We start from the raw sequence: 24,069 nt of genomic DNA on the forward strand, positions 1-24,069 counted from the left end.
AATGATATATATTAAGTGCAAAATTTAAATGATTGATATTGCATATTAATTTTCTAAGCTTCTATGGAAGTTTCATCTACTATTTTGGTTCGTCCAAAGAGTCTGTTGCTTTGGTATTAAAATTAGGAGGAAACTTAATTAGGCTACATAAGCTGCAGCCTCACCCATCACTAATCAAAATTTGTCGTATCAATTTTTCAAGTGAAACATAAATTATTATTATTATTATTTACTGTGTAATAAAAAAGGATTGCATAGAATATCTAATTAGAACAATAGAGAATAGTTCACATATTTCAAATTCATAAACACTAGCAAATGCCACAAAATGATTTACCTGGGCTTAACATAAGTTGATCGGTTGAGGTCGATTACCGACCAACCACCGCCGTGACTGGTTTTTTAAATAGATTTCAACTATCATGAGTAAATTTGGTCAATTTTATACTTTGAAAATCACTCAAACTGACATAGACTAACACCTCTCCTTCTCCAACCAAGCTATTTTAGCTTGATCAAACGACTCGATTTTTCGGTCTATCATGCTCACATCTAGATTTACCATATTTAAGATGTTAGGGTCAGATATGCAAGAGATGAGCAGGAGATTTGGAAGGCTAATTAAACTTTGAACTCGTCTTTGCCCGATTTGCAAAGACACAGAATATGCAACTATTACATGTGCGTGTCCCATTCTTGTTCCCAAGGTTTTTTCGTCGGACACAGAAACAATAAGATGAAAACATGAAACCACATTCTATTATGACATTTTACACAACATTTCCTCAAACAGACAAAACTAGCTTTAGCTATTGCGAGCTTTCTGAGGCAAACCATTCATGTCTTCAGCTTAGATATGGGGAATGACCACCAGAGAGGTTGACGAATTGATGTCAAAGACAAAAGATTAGATTTGATATGTCGGTCTGCGACATAATCTTCTCAATCGAACTTTTTCCTGATAATTGGACAAGTAGATGTCGGTATTGAAGTGAACTAATATGAAGTGAACTGAAGAGAAATGAACAGTCTATTAAAGTAAGGTCGATTGTGAATATTGAGAACTCCTTTCAAGGGGTTGACAAAGCATAAGAAAAATGACTTGCCTCAGTGCTATCATGATCATAACGAACCAAGAAAAGACACCTGCAGCCCCTAATATCATGCATTCTCCTCTGGACTTCTACAATATGAGCATCGTAGTAGATTGCCTGATCTCTCCTCTCCTACAAATTTTAACACTAATATGAAGTGAACTAAAGAGAAATGAACAATGTAAAGGTCGTCCAACGGTTAGGCAAGAATCACCTGGAAGCAGAGTACCAAGTCCCCAGCCTTCACCTTCTGACACTCTGAATGCTCTAGAGGGACAGAGCGTTCTCGTACTGCCTGTTTTATGTTGACCCATTCATCTTCCTCAGCTCCAAATCCGACAAATCTGACACGAACTTCCTTTAATGAATCGGCAAAACCAATCAGACAACTATACGTCCTATTCGCAGATGAGAACTAGCATGCAATTATACTTGGATAATCGTATCACATGCAAGTATAGCTTTTAAGTGTATTTTTTGGGAAAGTGCTCATTCGTCTACAACCTACATGCCTGGTGAACAATGAGTTCACTGGGTTCAACAAATCGATGTACTCTGTGAAAAAATGGACGGCCTGATAAATCATAATACAAGACGGAAAGAGTGTCATGGTTTGGAGACTCACAGCTTCGCCAGAACTAAGAAATCTATGTGTAAGGAACATGGCAACATCATACCTGCATAATATTAGTGGAAAGCCATCAAAACCCCAGAAAAATTGAAATGGATAAATCAACCACAGAAACCACATAAATACAGCTTCATCTAAATCCAACCTGTTTTTCTTATTTAAACTCTCGATAAAAATAAAAAAAAAAAAAAAAAAAAAAATAAAAAAAAAAGAAAAACTCTGAAATACACTTCAAAAGTTATTTTGAATGGTTGTCAAACACTCTAGTTTAAAAATTAAGTCATTTCGAAAAAAATTAAACACTAGAAAATATATTTCAAACACACGCTTAGAAACTGTTTCCATTCTTTTATGTTCTATTTTTCCCCTTCATAATCTGAAATGAAACACAGTTTCATACTATAATCATCTCCTTATCGTTAGCAACTAGCAACCACATTCAACCTTAATCCATTACAATTTACAATCAAATACCGAGGAAATTTTCTAATTAAACTGAACAGCAGCCTGCTTGTCGTGAGGAGCAGACAAAATTAAAGACATGTTATTTGAGATAGCATACTGAAACATTCTGATCATACACAAATAACCATTCCGATTAATCAATATAGTGTTGCAGTAAACCAAAAGAGATTCTTTTTCAATAGCAGCAACTACGTAACTACACTGGTAGTGACTTTAAATGGCTACATAAACATCCAATCAGTGTGTATCATAACTTCCCAATTCCTACTTCATAGAGAATATATTCGCTGCTTTACCATAACAAAATAGAACAGAGGACCAGACATCAGAATACAACATACTAGGCCACTCCTACACTTTTAAGCAATCCTCTATGTTTTCATTTTTCTCCTGCAACTTCTGTTCCTTATTCCCAAAGGACCAACTACGATTCACAGCCAAGAGAGAGCTAGACGAAAGAAAGATTATTTTTTAATCAAACCTCAAAAGGAGGAGATTGTCTGCTTGAAGGGTTGGGAAAATTAAAACTTAAAGATACTGTTTAACTTATCCCATCTGGCTTCTATCTAGGTTACTCAAACTTCTATCCGTTGATTCCATAGTGAACCATACCATATGCAATCCGTAAAAGCATGAATGAGCATATGTTTCTTAGCTTAATTAAATACCATCGTAGCAAATACAAAGAGAGCACCAAACCAAACAGAACAAACACTATAAATCAAAATTAACGGTAGTGATTTCTTCACATACCATGCACCATCTTTTGATGACCTTGCTTCAAATTCCAATTCCGACAAATCAGGGCTCTTTTCGCCTGCTTTTAACTAAAGATCATTAGCATGTGGAGGAAAAAAGCCTCACATCTGCACAGTTCATTTAAATAACGATAAAATAAAACAACACATTTCATTTCCATTTGCTATTTTGTTAATTAGGAGCGTGAGTATCCACTGCAGTCTACACAACTAACTAATTTCACAAGACAGCTATGTTGACCTTTACCATACTTAGTTGTCAAGAAACTCAGAAAATTCTAATATCCTATGTAGGAGTTAGAACACCGTGAATATGAACCCACTCCCCCAACATACCTTGTGTTTTTCACTTGCCCCAATGACCACTACGTCAACCTATGGTAATTAATTTCGTATTCTGATGTTAAATTGTTCAACTACTCACAAGAAAAACTAGAGAAGGAAAGAAGCAAAAAGGGAGGAACATCCAACTAATTAATAGCCCCAATATAACTACAGTAATAAACAACCAATTAAGTAATCTTATCTTAAAAATGACCACGATCTTAAGTCCAATGGCAACCAAAATACCAGATGTAAGGATTGCCTCAACCTGCCCCTGCTCCATGCATACTGCACTAGTGCACTTAATGGAAGAGATGTTATATGCAAACAAAAATTAAGCATTTCTTAATATGTAACTGAATATTTAGGTCCCAACTATCGGTTGCTAAAAGTGAGTTCAAGAGGGTACAAGCAAATGCACGCCTTACAGGATATATGCCTCACCAGCTCGAGAGGTTATCCACTATCTACACCCAAACATTGCCAAAATACAACCTAAACCTACCTCCATCTCACATCCTTCCTAACAACATATATTCAACCCATACAATACTAATCGACTCTCAGAGGATACACTTTCCTTTTTGCCCTTTCAACAACTACTGTTTCTGTTGCACTGAAGTTGTAAAAATGCCATTTCATCAATGAAAAAGAGTAAGCATCTTCAATTGGAGGCAAACATAGTCTCAATAAATTCAAATTGTACATCACTCTAAAGCATCATTCAAATTGTTCTAAATAAAACTATGGTTAATTTATGTCCAAACATACATTAAACTCCCTTGTAGCTGAGTAACTCTAACTTGGCTTAAAAAAACACTGAAGGCAAGAGCCTAACTCAAATTACCTTCGGGGCCTTGAGAACTTTCCTGAGTCTTATTTGAAGGGCAAGCTTTGGGAATTTCAGACATCCTCTTTTCAATTTTTGGGAGGTCTTGCAGTCTGCTTTGCAACCAATCATATACCTATAACATTGTATGAAGACAAATTCACCTGAACCTTTTTTCACAAACATGAAGATAAATGAATGGTTGGATAAAGAACAGTAAATATGAAGAATACATGGGGGAAAACATCTCAGGAGAACTATTAAGACTCTACTGTTGTAATAAGGGGAGACTCGATGGTGCAAGACTCCAAACCTAGCCCCACTGAGAAATTAAGCTTCAAAGAATTGTTTACAGTTTTCCTGCCAAATATCCACTAGTGAACAAAATACCCTGCCAAAGTACGACCCTTCCAGAAAAAAGGAAGTTACTTAGCATTTCCTCAGGAGGCACTCTGAACCAAATTTGAACGCCGAACTCACAACAAAGACCTACAGGATTTTGCACCAAATGTCATGAGAAAAAGAGGCAATGAAGTAACAAATAATTCTGATCTTTGCAATCACATTGAACAAATGGACGACAAAGGTTGTAAGTCCAAGAAAGCATAAATCCAGTGAATAGTTGTCAAATTTGATCTTCCCATTGGATACAATTCATGCAAAGCATTGAACTCTTTAATGAAATTTTAAGGCGTAAGTCTCCGTATGAAGAGAGAGTGCAGGAAGCTCAACTTGATGACAGCAATTTAGCGCACCACGAGTTAAGGAACTAGTGGACCGGATAATATTTCAGATAGGAAATGTAGAACTTCAATGAAGCAAAAATCAATATATATAAAAATGGAGAGATGAGGTACCACCCAACCTCAGATCAATAAACTAGAGAAGGACTGCGCAATTGGCTTTAGTTTGAAGAATAGAGTAGCTACAAGTCTTTCATCCAAGGATTGGAGGACCCTCCCACGGATCCTATAAAGGGAAAGTCCCAAAAATTAAAAGAATTAAGTTGAGATCCTAAACACTCTCAATATAAGCTTGTACCACAATGAGTCTCCCTACAACCAAGAATCTCCACAGCGTTTTCCAAATCCCCACAAAAAAAAAAAAAAAAAGCTTATCAGTTCCTACTCACACGATATACAATTTTGCGAGTGGGAATTGACAACTCCCAAGATATACAACTATAGAAGCAGAATAATATTTCAAAAACAACAGAATAAGCAAAATAAAAATAAAAAAGTGACAACCTCCGTCCACTTTATTACGGGCTTCCCAGCACGACCTGAGGACCGACTGTATAATCATAGAACACCAAAACAACTCGACATTATACATACGCCCTATACATATTTAAAGATGAATTAAAAGTTCTTTGATAACGAGCAAAAATTAAAACTGACTTGAAACGTTTGGTAACTTTTTGACAAAAATCCCGATTAAGCGATTGTTCTCCTGATTCCTCTAGCAACTTCTCCATTTTCTCAATCTGTTTGCAAGGGTTAAACCCAAGAAGGTAGAAAAACAAAAATGAATATCTTCCTGTAACATTATAAAATGTATGTACAACAGAAGAAATTACGTTGTAAATTCCATTGCACACCAAAACATCAAAAGATACAGCGGGCATGATCATGGAAATAAATGGCTTGCGGAACACAGAGGGTAAGAGAAAGTAGTTTGAGATTGTAAATCGAGGAAGAAGGGGATAATAATGAAAGAAAAGGTTATGTACCTCGCCCTTAGTGAACCCAGAAAACATCTGTCTGCCTCTGGGGCGGAGACGCTCCATTGTTGTTTGACTGTTACTCGAACTTTGGAGCGAAGAGCTATTTTCCACTTCCCTCGCCCTCGTCGACTACAAATACCCCAACGGGACGACTCAACGGGCCCGCCTTCCCCTGCCTTTTCGGGCTTTTGTTTTAGGGATTTACGATTTATCCATTACAAATAAACTAAACCAAGATTACCAACATAATTGGAAATTTGACCAAATTAACCCTTTTTTCTTTTTATACTTTAAAAGTAGTATTTGAAAATAAAGATAAATAAGTCGGAAAAATACTTTGGATATTAGAATAATTTTTGCTTTCATCAGCAATAGCAGCCTTGAAAGAATGGGGATCGTCTTAAGTTTTAAAAGGTGGTTTGACAATGTCATTTTGCTTGCAACCGGAGGAAGCCATGAAGAGGATCTCTTTATTCAAGAAATTTCACAATATTACCTCGAGATGCCTTCAAGCTAAAAACATAAGCATTATGTGATATGAACTCGGACTAAGGTGGCTCCAAGATGCCCGAGCTAAATAACATATATGTCCCTCAATTAAAAACATAAGCTAAAGTAACTTAAAACTAAGACATAGACACTTGTTAGTCAAAAATATGTTAGCCATGAATTAAAGAAAACTGCTAACGTGGAAGCTCCTCCATCACTTTTTTGGAGTTAGTCCTTTCAAGATATATATATATATATATAGAAGAAAATGATTGAACTCTTTCTTCAACAAGCTCGGTTTTATTGGAATACAAAGGTTGTTGGTTGTTTTGTTTGATAGTTATGCCACACAGACTTCATTATATCTAATATAAATATAATATAGATGAGTTTAAAGTTCAATTTTTATTTTTTCTCAGGTAATATTGTGAAATTTATTGAACAAGCTTCTCGTTAATTTTATGAGTGAGACATTAGAAATGTAATAGAAGTTGTCTAATATGGCTCTAAATTTTTAATTGCATTAATTATCATAAAACTTTTAATTAATTGTTTGCGTATCCTTTCATTTTTTTCAATGTTATAGAGGATTTTGAAAACATAAATTTAAAACACTATGAATTAAATAAAAAAAAAATTGTATTTTATGATTTCAAATATATGTTTAACAGGAGAACTCATAAATTGAAATTATTTACATAATATAACAATTAAAAAAAAACTTAAATGAATTATAGATAATTTGATAAAATTTATCATATATGGTAAATAGTATCAAGTTTTTGTTATATTAAAAAAATGTGATAAGTGATTTTTCCTTCGGAATAATATATAATTTATAGGAAATTTTGAACCTCGGGTTTGAAATAAGTTAAACTTTGAGTTTTTATATTTATGTTGTTTTTAGATATAGCACAGTAAACCAAAATATTTACAAAAAAGAAAAATGTTAAAATTTTATTTCATATAAATTATATATATTGATATGCTTTTATTATAAGTGTTGAAATTTGACCCTCTAACTTAATAACTTTAAAAAATTGAAACCGTTATTATAAAATCAAACCTTCGAATTTTTACAAAATGTTTTAATTTTATGTAATCATGTAAGTTCGAAAGTCAAATATGATATAATTTAACACTTACATAAGTTCAAAGACTCAGAACATTCCCAACAACAACTATACTTATTATTATTATTATTTCAATTTGCCATAGTTTAGTATGTGTACTATATTACTATTATAGCAAATATTATTTTGTAGTCTTAATTAACTTATGCAATGCTATATTAAATCGCCAATTTACAATTTTTTATTTTTTGTATTTTTATAATATTTATTATTTATCATGGTGTTTAACAATTTCTTTTCAAACTAAAATAATTTACGTCACAATTCTATGGTTGTAATTCAAACTATAATACTTCGTCCATTCCCCAATTAACTTCGATGATTTGATTACAGGGGTGATCATACAAAATCTATCATGAACTAACCATAGTCGTTTAGTAAAGTATCAAAATCGATCCCGATTAAAAATAGCTTTTTAAAATTTTTGATTTGGAACTTTTCGAAACTTACCCGACCGACTCTTCTCATTTTTTAATCCATTTTGGTTTGGGCGTTCGATTTCCGGTCTATCATGGTCACACTTATTTGATGCTCATCCATTGTGCTATGTTTAAAATTGAAGCGCGTGTTACCTACGTCAACTTGAGGTATAAACATACCGGTAAGGACCTCATCTGTGAGCTTGTGAAGACCGAAGCACACAAGCGAGGATGGGTCGCGCCCTTCTCTCTCACTTTCTCGTCCTCTCACAATCGTCTACTCGCTTTACACCTTCTCCGTACGTACTTCTTCCCTTCTCTGCTCTCTTCATCGCACATATTTACTCGAAGTATCGAATGTAGCATCAAATTTTGTGATTCTAAGTTCGGATTCAACTTTCAAGCAGATCATTGTCTGCATTTGGAACCAAATACACTAAGCCTCATTCGCTCTTTCCACTTAATCGGTCTTCAACTGGAAATAGTTCCCGATGTTGTTGCGGTATCTCCCTCACCGAACCTGCTGCTGCGCCAGAGCGTCCTCCCAGTTCCATCAAGTAATTTCTACTTCTACTGCATTTCGTTATACTCGACCTTGAATTTCTTCCGTTTTTGTAATAAGAAGTATTGGTAGTGGATTGAGAATTGAATCTTCTGTGTTCTTTGAGATTTCATTGTTCGCCAACGTGTGTAATATTTCAAGTCGTTGCGGAATTTTGTGGAAGAAGTAAGATAAACACTAGATAATTGTATTAGTTCCATCAAGCAATATCTACTTCTTCTGCATTTGTTATGTTTGACCTCGAAGTTCTTTCGTTTTTTATAAAATGAAGTATTGGTAGCGGATCGAGAATTGTGTTCGATTTCATTGCTCGCGCAAGTGTGTAAAATTTCAAGTTCGAAGCAGTGAAATAAACACTAAATGACTGCATTATTTCCACCTTGTAATTTCTACTTCTTCTGCATTCATTATATCGCGCCCCAAATTTCTTTAGTTTTTCAAATATGAAAGAACTGGTAATTGATCGAGAATTGAATCTAATGTGTTATCTGAGATTTAATTGTTCGCCAAAGTGTGTAAAACTTCAAGTCGATACGGAAATTCGTAGGAGTAAGATAAACCACTAGATAACTGCTGGTTTCAGGAAAGTGAATGTTAGCTGCTGTTGGGTTGGATGATTACTTTTGGAGCAGTGTTGCTTGTCCTAAGTCTAACCAACTTCTGAGTTCTGCCCTACCAATTCTGAGATTCTTAATGTGTTAGGAGTGCATCCAAGTTGCATATTGGGTAGGAAAGGGGAGATTCATGGGTACGTGAGGGACAATATCTTCATATGTACGAGGCCTTTGGGTCATTCAAAAAACAAAACCAGTGGATAATATAATGTAGGTGTCTAGGAGTTGTAACATCCCATTGGCAGTTTTTCTAATATTCTTCAGTTCACGTTGCTCCCTTTATTAATGTGTACATCTGCTTATATGTATTTATTTGCGAGTACTCACCTTGTTGTGCAATTAAACCAAGTTGTGTATTGTTTTTCCAGACAGCGGATAGTCTCTGGTGTTCAGCCAACCGGTTCTATTCACCTTGGTAACTATCTAGGTGCAATAAAGAATTGGATTTCGCTTCAGGTTTATATTACTTCCCATACTCACATGCCTTATTTGCAAATTTGTACGATATCTCTTGCTTGTATTCTCTATCAATGCTTCGTAGAATAGTGTTACTATCTTTATGTATGGCTCCCCAAAAGACTTTATTTGAATGTGACTTTTGAAGTAATAATGGTTAGGCTTAGCTCAGTTCTTGTATTCCCATTGATCATTGCTACTAATTTAAGCTGATTACCTCTTGAAATTACATTTGGAATTTGTGATTCTGTTATGAATAAAATTCTGTATGGCTAAAGACTGGTTTTTTTCTTCCCTTGAACAAGTTAAACCGATACCTGACTATCCTGCTCCCTTGAACTTTCAGAACATACTCAGGACCTTGAATCTAGGTTTAGTTTTTTAGTGATTCATTCATGAGAAGGAATAAAAATGAATGAAGAATAATATTGTATGCAGACAATGTATTACTTATTAGTTTGTTAGCTCTATGATCCTCTGAGGAATAGCCTGAGAAAATTTTTCAAATCTGTCACATCATTCATTTTTCCCACATGTTAGCTGCAGTGATATTTAAGTATCTAATTGAAGTGCATGACTTGTTTTCTTTTGCCTCTTAAGACCTGCTTTTCACGACTCTTCCTGGAAAAAAAACATAAAATGTATGTGTATCTGTTCTCATATTGTTGTAGAACTTCCATATCCACTTTCATGCTATTTTGCAGGATACATATGATACTCTCTTCTTCATTGTGGATCTCCATGCGGTATGTTAAGACAATTACTATTTTCATGTTTGCGAACTATGCTCAGATTCGTATCCTCTGGCTACCTCAGTTTAGTGCCACATAGTTTTTGCAGAATGTTTGTCCTTGTGCATGTTGGTCTTGCTGTGACTTGGGGTTTTATTTATTGACTGATTTGCGATTCAATACCTTGGGTGATTTTCTCTATATGGTATTTAGTATTTACTTATAAAATTATCAGAACTTCTATTTCAAAAAATGTTATTTTGTTGGAAAAGGTGATGAGAGTGGTTAAATTCTTTATATATAAAATCAAACGAGGTAGGAAAGCATTTAGGGTGCATTCCACTAGGAAAAACCATGTGTTGATGTCTGCAGCAAGCAACTGAAAGAGACATAATGCTTGGTCAGTTGGTCCTGTAGAATTTTATATGATACCCCAACTTGTCAAGTGGGAGATGCAAGGTGTTATCTCATTTTTATCATTTTTATTTTAATTTAAAATGTTCTAAGCAAATTAACCAAAATTTTCATAATCTGAGTATAGCTCTTGCTCAGTAGTAAGGTACTACTTACCATCCCAAAAGCCTATGGTTTGATTCTCCACCCTTGCAAATGCTGAAGTCAAAAAAAAGAAAAGTATTTTTTCCGTAATCCTCATATTCTCTTTTCGAATTGGGCACTTCATTTTGGTTAAAGGAGGCTTTGGTTTTATTCCTAACTTAAAAAGGAAAAAGTTTCTTGATAGAGCTTAGAAGTTAATTTGGAGGTTTATTTTTGAAGTTTGTTTAGAAGATGAATGGTTGTTATTGGAATGCCTGTCATTCATATTTAATTTTAAGATTTATTAATTTCCAAGACAAAACCTAATTGTATTTTTTTATGGACTTTTGTATTTCTTTTAGTAAATAACTTTTTTATATTGATCTTTGGGTTTTTCCACTGCTTGACAATTGTAGCTTACATTTCTTTTTATATTATTCTCATTGTTTCCAGATCACGTTACCTTATGATACTCAGCAATTACATAAAGCAACAAGAGATACAGCGGCCATTTATTTGGCATGTGGTGTAGATACCTCCAAGGTAGGGTGTGTAGGGTGTGTGTGTCTTTAACTACAAATGTAGAAGTTGTGTGTGTTTGTGTGCGCGCTCCTTTAACTAGAAATGTAGAAGTTGTATGTGTGTCTCACACACAAGGGATTCTTATGTGGTTTGTGAAGCAACTAGAATACCTCTAGCTGTGGAATATTCATGAACGAAATTGAAAATGCATTATATGTTGCAGGCTTCTGTCTTCGTTCAGTCTCATGTTCGTGCTCATGTAGAGCTGATGTGGCTACTTAGTTCAGCCACACCAATAGGTTGGCTGAACAGGATGATCCAGTTTAAGGAGAAATCACGCAAGGCGGTGCGTTTATGATTGTATGATATTTCTGTATTCTTTACCAAATTACTTGCTCATGTCTTCTTTCATTTGTTGTCAATGAAAGTTCTTCTTATAAAAGAAGAAGGTGTTTCTCTTGCTCATGTGTTCTTTCATTTGTTCTCAATGAAAGTTGTTCTTATAAAAGAAAAAGGTGTTTCTTTAAGTCTTCTTTGTCTATATAATGAAACAACATTGAGATCTTTTCAGTGGAAGGCTTACAAGCACTGAGACGAATTTGTATTGACAGACTTCTATCCCTCTCAAAGAGGTGTCGTGAGTTATGTTTACTGTCTGCACATTGATGTTTAAAGTTTGTCTCAAAGGCCAAAATCTTAAAGTAGAGTTACTCTAAAATGCAAGAGAAAAATAACAGCTAGCATTACACCATCTTTGATATATAGAAAGAAAAATGTCCGGTGCACCTTCTGATCCCCTCGCTTATAGCTCTCTAGGCTTCTTTACTACGCTCATTGTATAACTCTCTTGTACTTTGAGTTTTTATTATTAATAAAGAAGTTTGTCTTCGTTCCAAAAATAATATATGGAAAGAAAAATGCGCTGCCTTAAATCATTATGAGCTGTGAGTTAAATTTATAATCATCATGCTTTCGTCATATTTTTATTGGGAAGTTGTTTCTGAAAAATCAATGTATTTGACGTCACTGATCAGGTTTGGATTTTGTAGGGTGATGAAAATGTTGGCGTTGCACTTCTCACTTATCCTGTCCTAATGGCTTCTGATATTCTTCTGTATCAGGTGATCTTCTCGACGTGTAGCCTTTGTTTGTTACTTTGTGAAATTTCTAGGGCTGAAATTTGTTTCTGTATTTCCATAGATAATAGCTATTAAGAAATTTTACCATGTTGTTTCCTGGTTGCCAATTATACTGATGTTTATCTCATCTTTTGTCATGCCTTTCAAATGCATAATTCTAAAATATATTTTTATCAAGCATCTTGTTGTATTGCCATTGTAGTTTATACTCTTATCTTTTACCTATTTGCATATCATGCAGGGATGATGCATAACTTATTTCAACTTGGGTAGACTTTTAGATATTGTTAAGCTTGTTAAGATCAATTAAGCATGTTCACTACATTCTCTAACTCAAGGACAAGGAGTATATAGGTGTAATTTTGTTTGCACAGGGGTGTACTTTCACCATATTCTTGAAACTTCACGTTCTTATCCAAATAAGAAAAAGGAGCATATTCTTTGCATTTTAAATTTATTATCAATGAAAGCAATTGTTTTCATTAAAAAAGGGAGCATATTGGTGTCTAATGCAATTTGTAAAAACATCTCTGCAGTCAGACTTTGTCCCTGTTGGCGAGGATCAAAAGCAGCATCTTGAGTTGACTCGTGAGCTGGCAGAGCGTGTTAATTATCTATATGGTGGAAGGAAGTGGAAGAAATTAGGAGGGTGAGAGTCATCTAAGTTTCATACTGGACTATTCTGTTCACAGCCCACAAAAAGGGGGAACCAAATGGAAAAGAAAATTTATTTGACTGCTTGTGCTTCTTGTCTAATTAATGCAGGAGAGGTGGGGTTATTTTCAAGGTGGATTTCTTCCCTTCCTCTACTTGATATCATGATACCTCGTCAACAAGATATGGTTCTCAATTTTTATCCTAATGTAGGTTCCTGAGCCACTTATACCTCCAGCTGGTGCACGAGTTATGTCCCTCACTGATGGCCTCTCTAAGGTACACTTCGAAAGGGTTTCTATTGAGGTTTTGAATAAATTATTTGAACAAGGAGGATTCTCTGACCCCTTGTTAACTTATTCAAGTCTCTTATGGTTCATGTTGCAGATGTCGAAATCCGCCCCTTCTGATCAATCCAGAATCAATCTTCTTGACCCCAAAGATGTAACTAAACTTATCTTTTTATTTCTTGCCTAGATGCTGGTTTTTTGGATAACACCCTCTTTCCTAATTTTTATTCATAATTTGGAGCCTACTATGGTTACATATGATCGTAACTAATTTAGTTATTTGTTAATACATTAATTGTAGATGTAACAAAAGCCATCGGCTGCAAATGTTAATAAAGTTATGTGGCCATTGACTAGATATATCCTACCTGTTATTGCGATATCCATTTATTGTCCAGGGTTGATGTAATTTGCAGTGAATAATTAATTGACTGATCTTTTGTGTTGTACCCTTCATTAAATCATATCTACATTAAATAATTCCTAGATGACGTGTTGGGCCTCTTTTTTCATTATTTATCTTACATTCATGTCTATAAAATACTGTAAGTTGATTTGGTTGTTTGCTTTCAGGGGTATTCTATTTCTTGGATTTATTGCTTACATTTTGACTATTGTTCGTCAGATACTTGAATTCAATTCAATTCAATTCAAGTGGTTGTGGACATGCAAAATTACTGCTTCTTTTTTTTTTTTTGATGCAATATTAATTTACTAATCCTTGAAGCTAAAATTACCATATTAAGTTTATGATGTATAATGCAACTTCGGTTGTCTGTTTCTTCTTTACTTTGATTTAATATCATGTCAATTCTTTTTTCTACAATGTAGGTAATAGCCAACAAGATAAAACGTTGCAAAACTGACTCATTTCCCGGGTTAGTCCAAAAGCTTCAGACATTATTGTGTGACTTCTTATATAATTTTCTTTTTTGCATCCTACAATTTATTAAAGATTGTTTCTTTGAGATGTTTGTGTACTTAAATTTTCACCAATACTTCTGTCTCGTCTTCTGGTGGACTACACAGGTTGGAATTTGACAATCCGGAAAGACCTGAATGCAACAATCTTCTTACAATTTACCAACTTGTTTCTGGAAAAGGAAAAGAGGTGTTCTACCTAGACAAGCTGTTGAAAATTGTTTCTTTGAGATGTCTCTAAGTTTGTTCTGAAAAGATTTTCCGTTGCAGGATGTTAAGCAGGAGTGCGAAAATATGAATTGGGGGTCATTTAAAATCCTTCTTACTGATGCTTTGGTCGATCATCTACATCCTATCCAGGTTTGCTTTTGGTTCTCTAGTTTTGATACACTTCTAGGACATCTTGATGCATTAAGTGCCGTGCAAATGTTGTAAATATTATTTTACCGTAGACCTTGAAGCAAATAAAACAAGCAAGTAGACAAAATTTGTTGAAAGGAACACAGAAATAGACTCTATGAAGCATGAACTCTGTCTGGAAGTAGTATGGTTAAGAGAGACGCCTTGGAAGACTTGATTGTCTCTCCTTCAAATCTAAAGTTTTTTTTTTATAAGAAACAAGAAAACATTTATTAGAAGGCTGAGAAGAGGCCAAGGACAAGGTGCCCCGTTGTGGAAGAGGAGTGGGTTGAAGGGCTCTTCCAGTCTAGAGAAGTTGGAAATATTGGGTAAATCACTATAATTTGAGGATGTGTACTGTGTCACGTCCAAAGTTAAAAAAGAATCTGGTCCATCTGAAGATCTCTTAGATTTTTCTTTTTAAGGGCCGAAGGAACAGCTCTAGAGGCATTTGCTTAACATTTAAATTACTCTTGCTTCATTACTACACCACCACTTGAAAGCAACTATGGAAGCCAATCTTCGATATTTCTAGGAGAGCAGCAAACTGCAGACTAAGTAAAAAATTTGATACGTAGAATTCCACCTTTCTGAAAGCAAATCGGATGCCATCTACTGCTGGATAGCTCAGTACGATAAGAAACCTCCTATTTGCTTTGTGAGGAAGAGTTGGCTAGTTAGATGTTGGAGGCTATATTTTGTATTGCGTGTGCCACTACTGTGCGCCCTTTTCTATTGTGAAGTGAGGAAAATATCGGTGGTCATTACATAAGTAAGTACTACTTTGGGAGACTAGATTACTCAAATGTTGAAACTTTCATGTTTCGATCTTTGAGCGTGACCAATATTTGCTCCCAAATTATGTACCCTATTCATAATATTCTCAATGTGATGCAAAAAGGATATCCTAACCTCGAAAGGACGAGGACCATGCTTTCTACCAATGACCCCGAGTCAGAGAGAAATGTGCTTAGGAGAAAACGCCAAACCCATTTGCTATCATCTTAGAGAGAAGGTTCTTGTGTTCAACTGCAAAACTTTAAACTGGATATCACTCTACGTTTGCACCTTTTGGCCATAAATGTTTGGTTCCTTATTAGTTAAAAAAGAAAAAAAAGTAGGTTACCCTTTTTACGTTTCCCCATTCAGTAATGATAATTGTGAACCAATCATTTTTCAACCGACTTCATTGTACTAATACTTGATTTTTATGTATGTGGATAGGAACTTTAAATTTTAAATAGCGTTACTTCGAAACACTGTCTAATCATTCAAAATCAACTTAAAAAGTGTAAACCCAACATTAAAATAATGCATAGCATAAAATGATATAATTCTTATATCCTTTATTTCGCTTCCTTGCATGCAGGTCCGCTATAACGAAATTATATCTGACCCAGCATTTTTGGATGAAGTCCTTGCCGATGGTGCTAGGAAAGCCTCAAGTATTGCAGATGTTACTGTCAATAATCTCTATCAAGCTATGGGTTTCTTTCGGAGATGAAACAAAATCGAGCCGTCATGAAAAATTTTCAAGAATAAACACATCAATGCAACCACAACCACCACCTTGGTAACTTCACGTTGTCCATAAGTTTTTTTGCAGAATACAAGCTAGCATATTGTTTATTGCTGAAATTAAGTTAAAATTATGTTTTTATTTCGCACTATCACATCACCATTCTTTCTGTAATCAACTTCTTGGACATTTATACTATGATAAACATATAAGTAGATGAATCTAGGCCAATTGATTTTAAGGTAATTGCAACAAGTAGTAATAATTAGGTGTATACAACATTTTTAAAGAATCGAGAATATAACATATTTTATTGGTGATAAACTTTTATAAGTGATATAGTCTATTAGATCCTAGGAGTGATGCGTTCGGTTAGATTTACTTGAATATTTCATTATTATAACGTGCATTGTGGAACGAATTAGATACTTTGAAAACTTGGTTTAATAGTTTACTGAATGATGCTTTTGTTTTTTCTCCTCAAAGAAAATAAAAAGGGAAATGGTAAATATACAGGACAAAGGCATGCCAAAGTTGAAATTCGATGTATTTGACTTTATAATTGTGCGTTACACGAGTCAATGCAGTTTATAATGTCAAGTAGTAGGGGGAATTATGATTCTTTCCATCTAGGAAATGGGATAAAGGCTACCATGAGGAGGAGCACCAACACGTCCAACAGAATCTTTCTCTTCTTTCTTTCTTTCTTTCTTTATTTATATTTATATTTATATAACTCAATTATATTTTCTTTTACAAAAATCATTAGGGAAAAAGAAAAGTGTATTAAAGATTGAATAAAAAAAAAACAAAAGGAGGGGTGTCAAAAAGGGTTTAAAAAAGTGAAAGTGGAAAATTATAATGGCTAAAATCGTATCTAATTAAGTGGAATGTAGGGGTCCGCCACTTGGGTAGGTGCAATAACTTTTGTTATATTATTCTCATGATGATGATGATGATGATACTCACTTCTCTAATGATTTTGCTATTAAGTTTATAATTTTTTTGGAAGCTAATCTTAGTAACTTTACCCCTTTTGACCAAGTGTTAAATTAGTATATATATATATATATATATATATATATTAATCAAAATTGTCTCTCATTCATCATTTCAAATCTTGTAACATTAGTTTGTTTTGTTTTATAATAATTGAAACCTCACTTTTTCCTCTTCCAAGTGCATGAATTTAAAACGTTTAATTCGTAAAATGAAAATATAATAAAATTGACAAATTATGATAAATAGAAATTGAAATTTACATAGTTCATTAACGATGTATTAGTTATGTCAATGATGTTAGAGAGTTCATTATAAAGCATTCTTGCAAAAATCGAGTAGACTTGTACATGTATGAGATAATTGCATCCACTTAGTTTGACATTTAATACAAACTTCATCACTCTGGAAGTTGTTTTTAGGTGATAATTAGGATGCAAATTATTAAAGTAGTTTTGAAAAACCAAAGATATTGGATTAGATCACAAAAAGTCATGGGGGTGAAGTAATGTATAATGTGTGGAATTGGATGGTAGGATATGATGAAGCAGTGGAAAAAGTAGTTTTGGAATAAAAATGGCAACTTGTTTTATGTTTGGTCATTTTACAAATAGTTGAGGGAGTGTTGTTTAATTTCGTTGGTGGAGGTGGAGGCCGAGGCGGCTCCTCCCTTTTAATTTGCACCCAAAAGTCAAATTCGAACTTTTAACTCTTTCCTTTCTCTTGCATGTTTTAATCAACAACTCGAAACCAAATTAACATCCTCGTATTTACCACATGCATGGATTCCAAAATACAACTTTATCACTTAATCAATGTTTAATTACCCTACTACAAAATATTTACAAAATACCATAGTTTATCTACGATTTATCGTGATAGATTAAAATAGTCTATTATGTATATCTAGTTTGTTAGGTTCGGTTGCGTTCATTTCTTTTATTTATATAATTAATCGATTAGTTTTTTTTATTATTTATCCTAACTAACCGGAGGATTTATAGTTCTAGGTTGTTGGATTCGACTTCCCGGTTGGTTTTGCTGATTGTTGTGGACGTTTATGTGCATGGTTGTTGCTTTTGCTGAGGTATGCTTTTTGACGGAACTGTGCTATCGATCTTCAAGTGTTGTTGATTGAAACTTGGAAGTTGTACCTTTTGATCACATGTGATACCTTGCTATTATCATGCATGGAAAGTCCTTGAGAAAGTAGAAGAGAACGGATTGAAAAGAGTCAAAGGAATGCTTGACAAATGATGTGTCGCATTATGATATCTCATTTAGGAGAGCATGCTCTGGTATTCATGAGACGAGTTCATAGTAGAACAATTCAAGGAAGTTGTATCTGTAAAACTTGGATTGATTACTCTACACATGTTGATGTTTATATAGTTGATAATGGTCTTGTACTCATGAACTATTTCATAAGGCGATATATGATCTTTTCGTATGGGTTTGAGACCCCCTACATCAATTCTCTCGTGTTCTATTATTATTGATGCTTTCGGTTACACATGTTGTTACTTTAGTTAGTATTAACCTTAATCTTAACTCAAGACACCAAGTTAATTGTGTGTTTTCCATAGTTATATCATGATAGACATAAATAATGGTCTATTATAATCTATCATATATAAATAATGTTATTTTGTTATATTTATAAACAATTTAAAAGCTTTCGTCATTTAAACTAATTTCATTTAAAATTTGATATTATAGAAACACATAACTTTTTTTCAATGCAATTAATGATAAGCATTTAGTATTTACTGACATTCATTGCTTGTTATGGTAATTTTTTTTTAAAGATGATTTATTATGGGCGATTTACAAATATGATTTTTCAATGCAATTAATGATAAGCATCTAATGACCAATATTCATAAGGGTATAAGTAATTAACTTCTTAATGTTGACAATCTCTCCTTTCATACATTCATTATCTTTTACACTCAAAACAATCAAAAGTGCACTTTAATCATACAATTGAACTTTCAAATAAAACTTTGAATATATATTTAATATACTTAGAAGTAAAATCTGTTAAATCAATTATATATACAATCAATAGAATAATAATTTGATTACATGGTCAAGTATCAATTATATAACAAAGTGTTGCATGTTAGACAATATGGCATAAGAGGATGTATAGGGAATTTATCTTTGTAGGGGTAGCCATCAACTTTTTCTTGAGTTTTACGATATTTGGGGTGATATATAATTCAACTATTTTGTTTAATGACGTATAATTCTACCCATCGAAATCGATCCATTTCAATATATTGAAATCATTTACACGAGTTAGATAAAAAAATTATTTAAAACAATGCATGTATATATACAATGTCAGATACTAATTTTTTTTATAAAAAGTTTAACATATTATATACATATACATATATATAAAGAGGAAGAATTTCATAAATTTAGTACAGAGAATAGAACATTTAAAACAATTATGGAACTAAGTCGACTTTAGATTTTTTTTTCTTATGAGTCTATTTTTAAATATATATATAAATCAAACTATTTACAAAATAAAATAACAAAATATCACCGTCTATGTACGATGGACTGTGATAAACCAACCGCTATATATATCTTTCATGATAGACGCATATGGTGATCCATCGTTAATAAATTATGATTTTTTTTATATTTATAAATATTCTAGGAACATTTTTAAAAGTAACCTTATTGCAATCTTTGTTATAAAAAGAAAAACTTAGAACGTTGGCTTGGGAGCGAGGAAAAGTGTAACCTCGCAAGTAAATCCAAATTATCACTATTAAGGATTTTGATGGGACAGATGAGAGAGTAAACACTTGGAAAACTTGTCTTTGATACACACATTAAAAGCTTACAACCTTCAAGAGCTCCATGCTTAAATTAAATATAGAAATATACATCAATTCACTTTTTTGTTTTTAAAAGGGAAAAAAAAGGAAAGAAAAGATTTTGACACGTTTTGATGAAGGTCAATACATGGGTTTGGGTTTGGGTTTGAGTTATGTAATGTCATGTTCGTGAGAACAAATTCAACTAGTTCTCTGTATTTGAACGAATCTGCCATATGAAAGCTCAGCAGTTTCTATCTTTAATGCTGATTCATCCAAAATGATTCATCTTTTTTGAGTTTCTCCTATTGCTCTACCGACTACTTCCACTTACAAACCTCTTACTCATCGCCATCATTTCAATATGATAAAGTATTCTCAATATTTTTTGGGATCTTTTCCCCCTTTTACTTTGATCTTTTGCCCCTAAAGATGGTGGGGTATGTGGCTGAAGCATTTTCTTAGTGGTTTTTGGGTTTTTTTTTTTTGCTGGGAATTTTAAGTTGAGGTAGTGGAAAGCAAGAGTGATCTAATCTAGTTATCCCCTTTTACCCGGACCCCCCATATTTTCATCTGTCGTTTTGTGGTTGAAGTCAGAACCTTTTTTCTATTTGCTTTAACTAATGCACACCACCTGTTGGTTATTTGTTCTCATCCAAAATTTTTCTGTTTTGCTTCTTCACACACACACACACACACACACATATTTATTTTTGAGAAGATGGTTTGAAGCATAACAATAACTCTTTTTTCTTTTTCTTTCAAGCTCAATTTATAACCTTTTCTTAGAAGAGAGAAATGGTCAGATGTCCTGAGCTTCTTGACCTGATCTCCAGGGACAGGGAATGGGATTTGACTAGAAATGGTGTTGGAAGTTCTGTTATTGAGAATAATAAACTTGAATTGAGACTTGGATTGCCAGGAGAAGAGGGGCTTGCAGAAGCAAGTAGTTGTTTGAATAGTAACCATGAAAATGGTGAAATCTCTCTTTCTTCTGCCAGGCCATTTTCTTCTTGTTTGAACATAAGAAGCAATAAAAGGGCTCTTTATGCAAAAACTGAAGGAATAGCAGGAGATGGAAATCGGTTGGATAGAAATGATGAATTCCAACCCCACAAGCTGATTTTCTATGAGAAAACAGCTGAGAAGGTGTCTCCTTTCACTCCTTGTCTTAGTGCTTCCTTACCATCTTCAGCTTTTCAGAGGGAAGCTCAGAAGTTATCTCAACCATCACAATCTTCATATTTGAAACATTTATTGATGCCTCAGAATTTGGATTTGGTGTCAGAGGAGCCATCAAAGCCAAAAGCAACTGAGTTGAACTCATGTCTCAACAGTAATTCAGTTCCTGCAGAATCATCTGAAACTAAACACCATGACAAAAGGTTAGTCAGCTTTATCTTCTTTTATATCCTATTTTCTAATCATTCATATCAAACTCTACTTTTTAAGCGATGATATCTCATTTCAGTTATAATTTGTATCTCCGAACTATTATTACGTGTTTCATCAACCTAAATAATCCACCAACTTTCTTAAATTGGTTTTTGTTAAGTTGAAATGAAGGTTGGACTTTCTTTAGTGCCTTTTCTGTTTAAACTGTTTCTTGAAATCTTGGAAGGTTGAATTCACTTGCAGCTGAAGTTTTGTATGGATTATATTACAAGGGAAAAACAGGTTCTGATATCCTAAGAAGTATCCATGATATCACGAAGCGGACATGGCGACACATCCTATTTTAAAAATCTAGGACATAACACAAATACTTTTAAAAATATATATTATTTTTACTCTAAAAGAAAATTCAAAGTCAACGGTTTGATCCATTTCTAAGTTTGAAAAACTTATCTCAATGTATTTTACACTAAAAAGTTATTTATTATTGTCTCGGTTCTAACACATTTGTTACGTCCTATCTGTGTCAAACAAGCGTGGGAGTGTCCAAGTATCCGACAAGGGTCAAACAGAAACAAGCTAGCCAAACGAAAGTTTTTGTGCTTCTTTGCTGCTATCCAAGCCTCTATACCTCTATCTGGCTTAAGATCACTTCAAATACACAAGTTTCAGCTACAACGGGTTGGTTTCATGTAGCTCGGGAACTTGTTGTGGAAGATTCTAAAAGTGATCTAGTTGATAACCAACTAAATATTGGAAAAATAAATTTCTTTTGCTGATAATTAGGCATTTTCTCATTTCAGAACTAGTTTTAACTTCAAAATGCATATGGCTTACAAGTTTTTTCAAGAAAACAAGTAATGCTAAGTTGCTAATTGTAAGGAATTATTCAACATCTTGTCAATAGGGCTTCAGTTGCAGCAGCCGTTGGTTGGCCTCCCATCCGTTCTTTCAGGAAAAACTTCGCTGTTCCCCGCTCTTCAAAGCCCAACTCTCTGGAATTGTCAAAAGAAACTTTGCAGGATGAAAATGGCTCAAGATTATCTGACTGCTCCAATGGACAAATGTTTGTGAAAGTTTGTATGGATGGGGTTCCCATTGGAAGAAAACTAAATCTCCAAGCCTATAATAGTTATGATCAACTCTCTGCTGGAATAGACGAACTCTTCCACAGTCTTCTTGCAGGTATAATCCCTCAATGCCCTGCATTTCATTGATATTTTGTCCAACACTACATATATATGATAATATTAAACTTCCTGTTTGATAATTTTTTTCTTTCGTCGAATCTTATGTTTGTTTCTTCCCAATTTTCTTAATCTTAGTTTTCTTCGTTATTAAGTAAACATTTAAATTCTTAGTTGAATTTTAAAAACAAAAACTACGTTTGTTTAGTCCAGTTTGGTAACCATTTGCTTTTTGTTTTTCGTTTTTGAAAATCAAGCCTATAAAAAACCTCTAAATTTCGTGTTTTGTTATCTACTTTGAAAGAATTAGTTTTTTTTTTTTGAAATTTAGCTAAGAATTCAACTTTTGCATTTAAGAAAGACTAAGAAATTGAGAGTAAATACGCTTAATTTTCTAAAACCGAAAACAAAAGATGGATTGGTTACCAATTTTGTAAGGTTGGTTTGGTTTTTGAGAAATGAGTAGCAAGTGGATAATATAAAAGAAATTAACTTATAGTAGAAAGTAGACTTTATAAGCAACTCAGTTTCAAATACTAAAACCAAAAAACCAAATAGTAATCAAACCTGGCCTAAATTTGAAATCTCTACCTCCTTGTTCTTATTTTCTTCTTCCTTATTAACTACAGCTCAGAGAAACTATCTAGCAGCTGAAGATGGGAGAAAGATGGAGGAAACAACTTCAGTATCTGATTCCAAACACAAAAATGGGCTGTATACTCTAGTTTACTACGATAATGAAGGGGACAGGATGCTTGTTGGTGATGTCCCATGGAAGTAAGCATTTCCCACTACTGGTGTTGTAGCTTAAGTCATCTAGCATTTCTTGATCAAATCCGACGCAATCTTAGAAAAAAGGGTCCTTTTTAGCCTTATTTTGCATCAATCTTAACAGTTTGTTAAAATGCTTCCTTCCTTGCTGTACAGTATATGAAATAAGAACTTTCTTGGTGTAGTAGATTTATTTGCTTCATTTTCATGCAGGATGTTTGTTTCCACTGTGAAGAGGCTACGTGTATTGAAGAGTTCTGTTTTTGCCACTGAAATGAAATGAAACTCCTTTCAAAATTCAAACACAAACATCTGAAAGGTACAAGAAATGTTCTTGTCAAAAAGCAATTTTGAGTAGCAATGGCAACAGTTTATGTCAAAGAGTGAATGTCAGCTAGGATTTTCCCATGTAGATTTTTTGTTTTCCCTCACTTCTATAGATTTTGGCAGTGATATCAAGCTGCAAGGTGTAAGCGCAGCCTTGGCTTTCAAGGTTGAGGCAACTGCTGTTGTGTGTATATATATTCTGTTTCTTCAGAAATATGAGTTTTGATTTTGAATTCTTCTTGGGAATTTACTGCATCCTATATAAGTCTTGATTCTAAACTTAAATTTCAGACATCTTGGGTAACAGAAATTCCTTTACCAGTGTACGAAATATTTCA

The 24,069-nt window shown here is 33.8% G+C and overlaps 3 protein-coding genes across 18 annotated transcripts; 2 read left to right on the forward strand and 1 right to left on the reverse strand.

Annotated features, from left to right (window-relative positions):
- Positions 1-608: 608 nt before the first annotated feature.
- Positions 609-6,001, reverse strand: LOC103503608 (protein SAWADEE HOMEODOMAIN HOMOLOG 1-like). Of its 16 annotated transcripts, XM_017048102.2 has the most exons (12): positions 5,502-5,587; positions 5,349-5,394; positions 4,967-5,070; positions 4,335-4,590; positions 4,120-4,237; positions 3,519-3,560; positions 2,944-3,007; positions 1,720-1,771; positions 1,603-1,649; positions 1,309-1,448; positions 1,107-1,226; positions 609-958 (listed from the first exon to the last, which is right to left on the reverse strand). In XM_017048102.2, the coding sequence occupies exons 4-12, from the start codon at positions 4,346-4,348 to the stop codon at positions 908-910; spliced, it is 648 nt and encodes a 215-aa protein (XP_016903591.1). In that variant the 5' UTR covers positions 4,349-4,590; positions 4,967-5,070; positions 5,349-5,394; positions 5,502-5,587; the 3' UTR covers positions 609-907. The 16 variants fall into 16 exon arrangements, with proteins under 16 accessions (XP_016903591.1, XP_050939495.1, XP_050939493.1 ...); XM_051083538.1 differs by lacking the exons at positions 4,335-4,590; positions 4,967-5,070 and adding an exon at positions 5,834-6,001 and having other exon boundaries at positions 609-1,011; positions 3,519-3,565; XM_051083536.1 differs by lacking the exons at positions 4,335-4,590; positions 4,967-5,070 and adding an exon at positions 5,834-6,000 and having other exon boundaries at positions 3,519-3,565.
- A 2,024-nt stretch (positions 6,002-8,025) lies between these two features.
- On the forward strand, positions 8,026-16,453 carry LOC103503609 (tryptophan--tRNA ligase, chloroplastic/mitochondrial). Its single transcript, XM_008467855.3, has 15 exons — positions 8,026-8,167; positions 8,276-8,425; positions 9,413-9,500; positions 10,205-10,246; positions 11,222-11,311; positions 11,514-11,636; positions 12,340-12,411; positions 12,966-13,078; positions 13,195-13,216; positions 13,297-13,362; positions 13,471-13,527; positions 14,205-14,251; positions 14,403-14,484; positions 14,565-14,654; positions 16,063-16,453. The coding sequence occupies exons 1-15, from the start codon at positions 8,100-8,102 to the stop codon at positions 16,195-16,197; spliced, it is 1,245 nt and encodes a 414-aa protein (XP_008466077.1). The 5' UTR covers positions 8,026-8,099; the 3' UTR covers positions 16,198-16,453.
- Positions 16,454-20,241: 3,788 nt separating this feature from the next.
- On the forward strand, positions 20,242-23,966 carry LOC103503610 (auxin-responsive protein IAA18-like). The gene is made up of 4 exons (XM_008467856.3): positions 20,242-21,436; positions 22,354-22,631; positions 23,263-23,410; positions 23,618-23,966. The coding sequence occupies exons 1-4, from the start codon at positions 20,850-20,852 to the stop codon at positions 23,685-23,687; spliced, it is 1,083 nt and encodes a 360-aa protein (XP_008466078.2). The 5' UTR covers positions 20,242-20,849; the 3' UTR covers positions 23,688-23,966.
- The last annotated feature ends 103 nt before the right edge of the window (positions 23,967-24,069 follow it).

This window comes from Cucumis melo, chromosome 4 (assembly GCF_025177605.1).
Source record: "Cucumis melo cultivar AY chromosome 4, USDA_Cmelo_AY_1.0, whole genome shotgun sequence".
NCBI classification, from domain to species: Eukaryota; Viridiplantae; Streptophyta; class Magnoliopsida; order Cucurbitales; family Cucurbitaceae; genus Cucumis; species Cucumis melo.

Excerpts from the sequence above, each read along its gene's own strand:
- LOC103503608 (XM_051083536.1), bottom strand. The coding sequence starts at position 5,890 with ATGGAGCGTCTCCGCCCCAGAGGCAGACAGATGTTTTCTGGGTTCACT. Across the intron at positions 3,008-3,518 it reads TGAGGCAATCCTTACATCTG|GCGAAAAGAGCCCTGATTTG; the intron begins GTATTTTGGTTG and ends AGTTAAAAGCAG. Across the intron at positions 1,227-1,308 it reads ACTTGGTACTCTGCTTCCAG|GAGAGGAGAGATCAGGCAAT; the intron begins GTGATTCTTGCC and ends TAAAATTTGTAG.
- LOC103503610 (XM_008467856.3), top strand. The coding sequence starts at position 20,850 with ATGGTCAGATGTCCTGAGCTTCTTGACCTGATCTCCAGGGACAGGGAA. Across the intron at positions 21,437-22,353 it reads ACTAAACACCATGACAAAAG|GGCTTCAGTTGCAGCAGCCG; the intron begins GTTAGTCAGCTT and ends TCTTGTCAATAG. Across the intron at positions 22,632-23,262 it reads CTTCCACAGTCTTCTTGCAG|CTCAGAGAAACTATCTAGCA; the intron begins GTATAATCCCTC and ends TATTAACTACAG.
- LOC103503609 (XM_008467855.3), top strand. The coding sequence starts at position 8,100 with ATGGGTCGCGCCCTTCTCTCTCACTTTCTCGTCCTCTCACAATCGTCT. Across the intron at positions 8,426-9,412 it reads CGTCCTCCCAGTTCCATCAA|ACAGCGGATAGTCTCTGGTG; the intron begins GTAATTTCTACT and ends TTGTTTTTCCAG. Across the intron at positions 14,252-14,402 it reads AAAACTGACTCATTTCCCGG|GTTGGAATTTGACAATCCGG; the intron begins GTTAGTCCAAAA and ends TGGACTACACAG.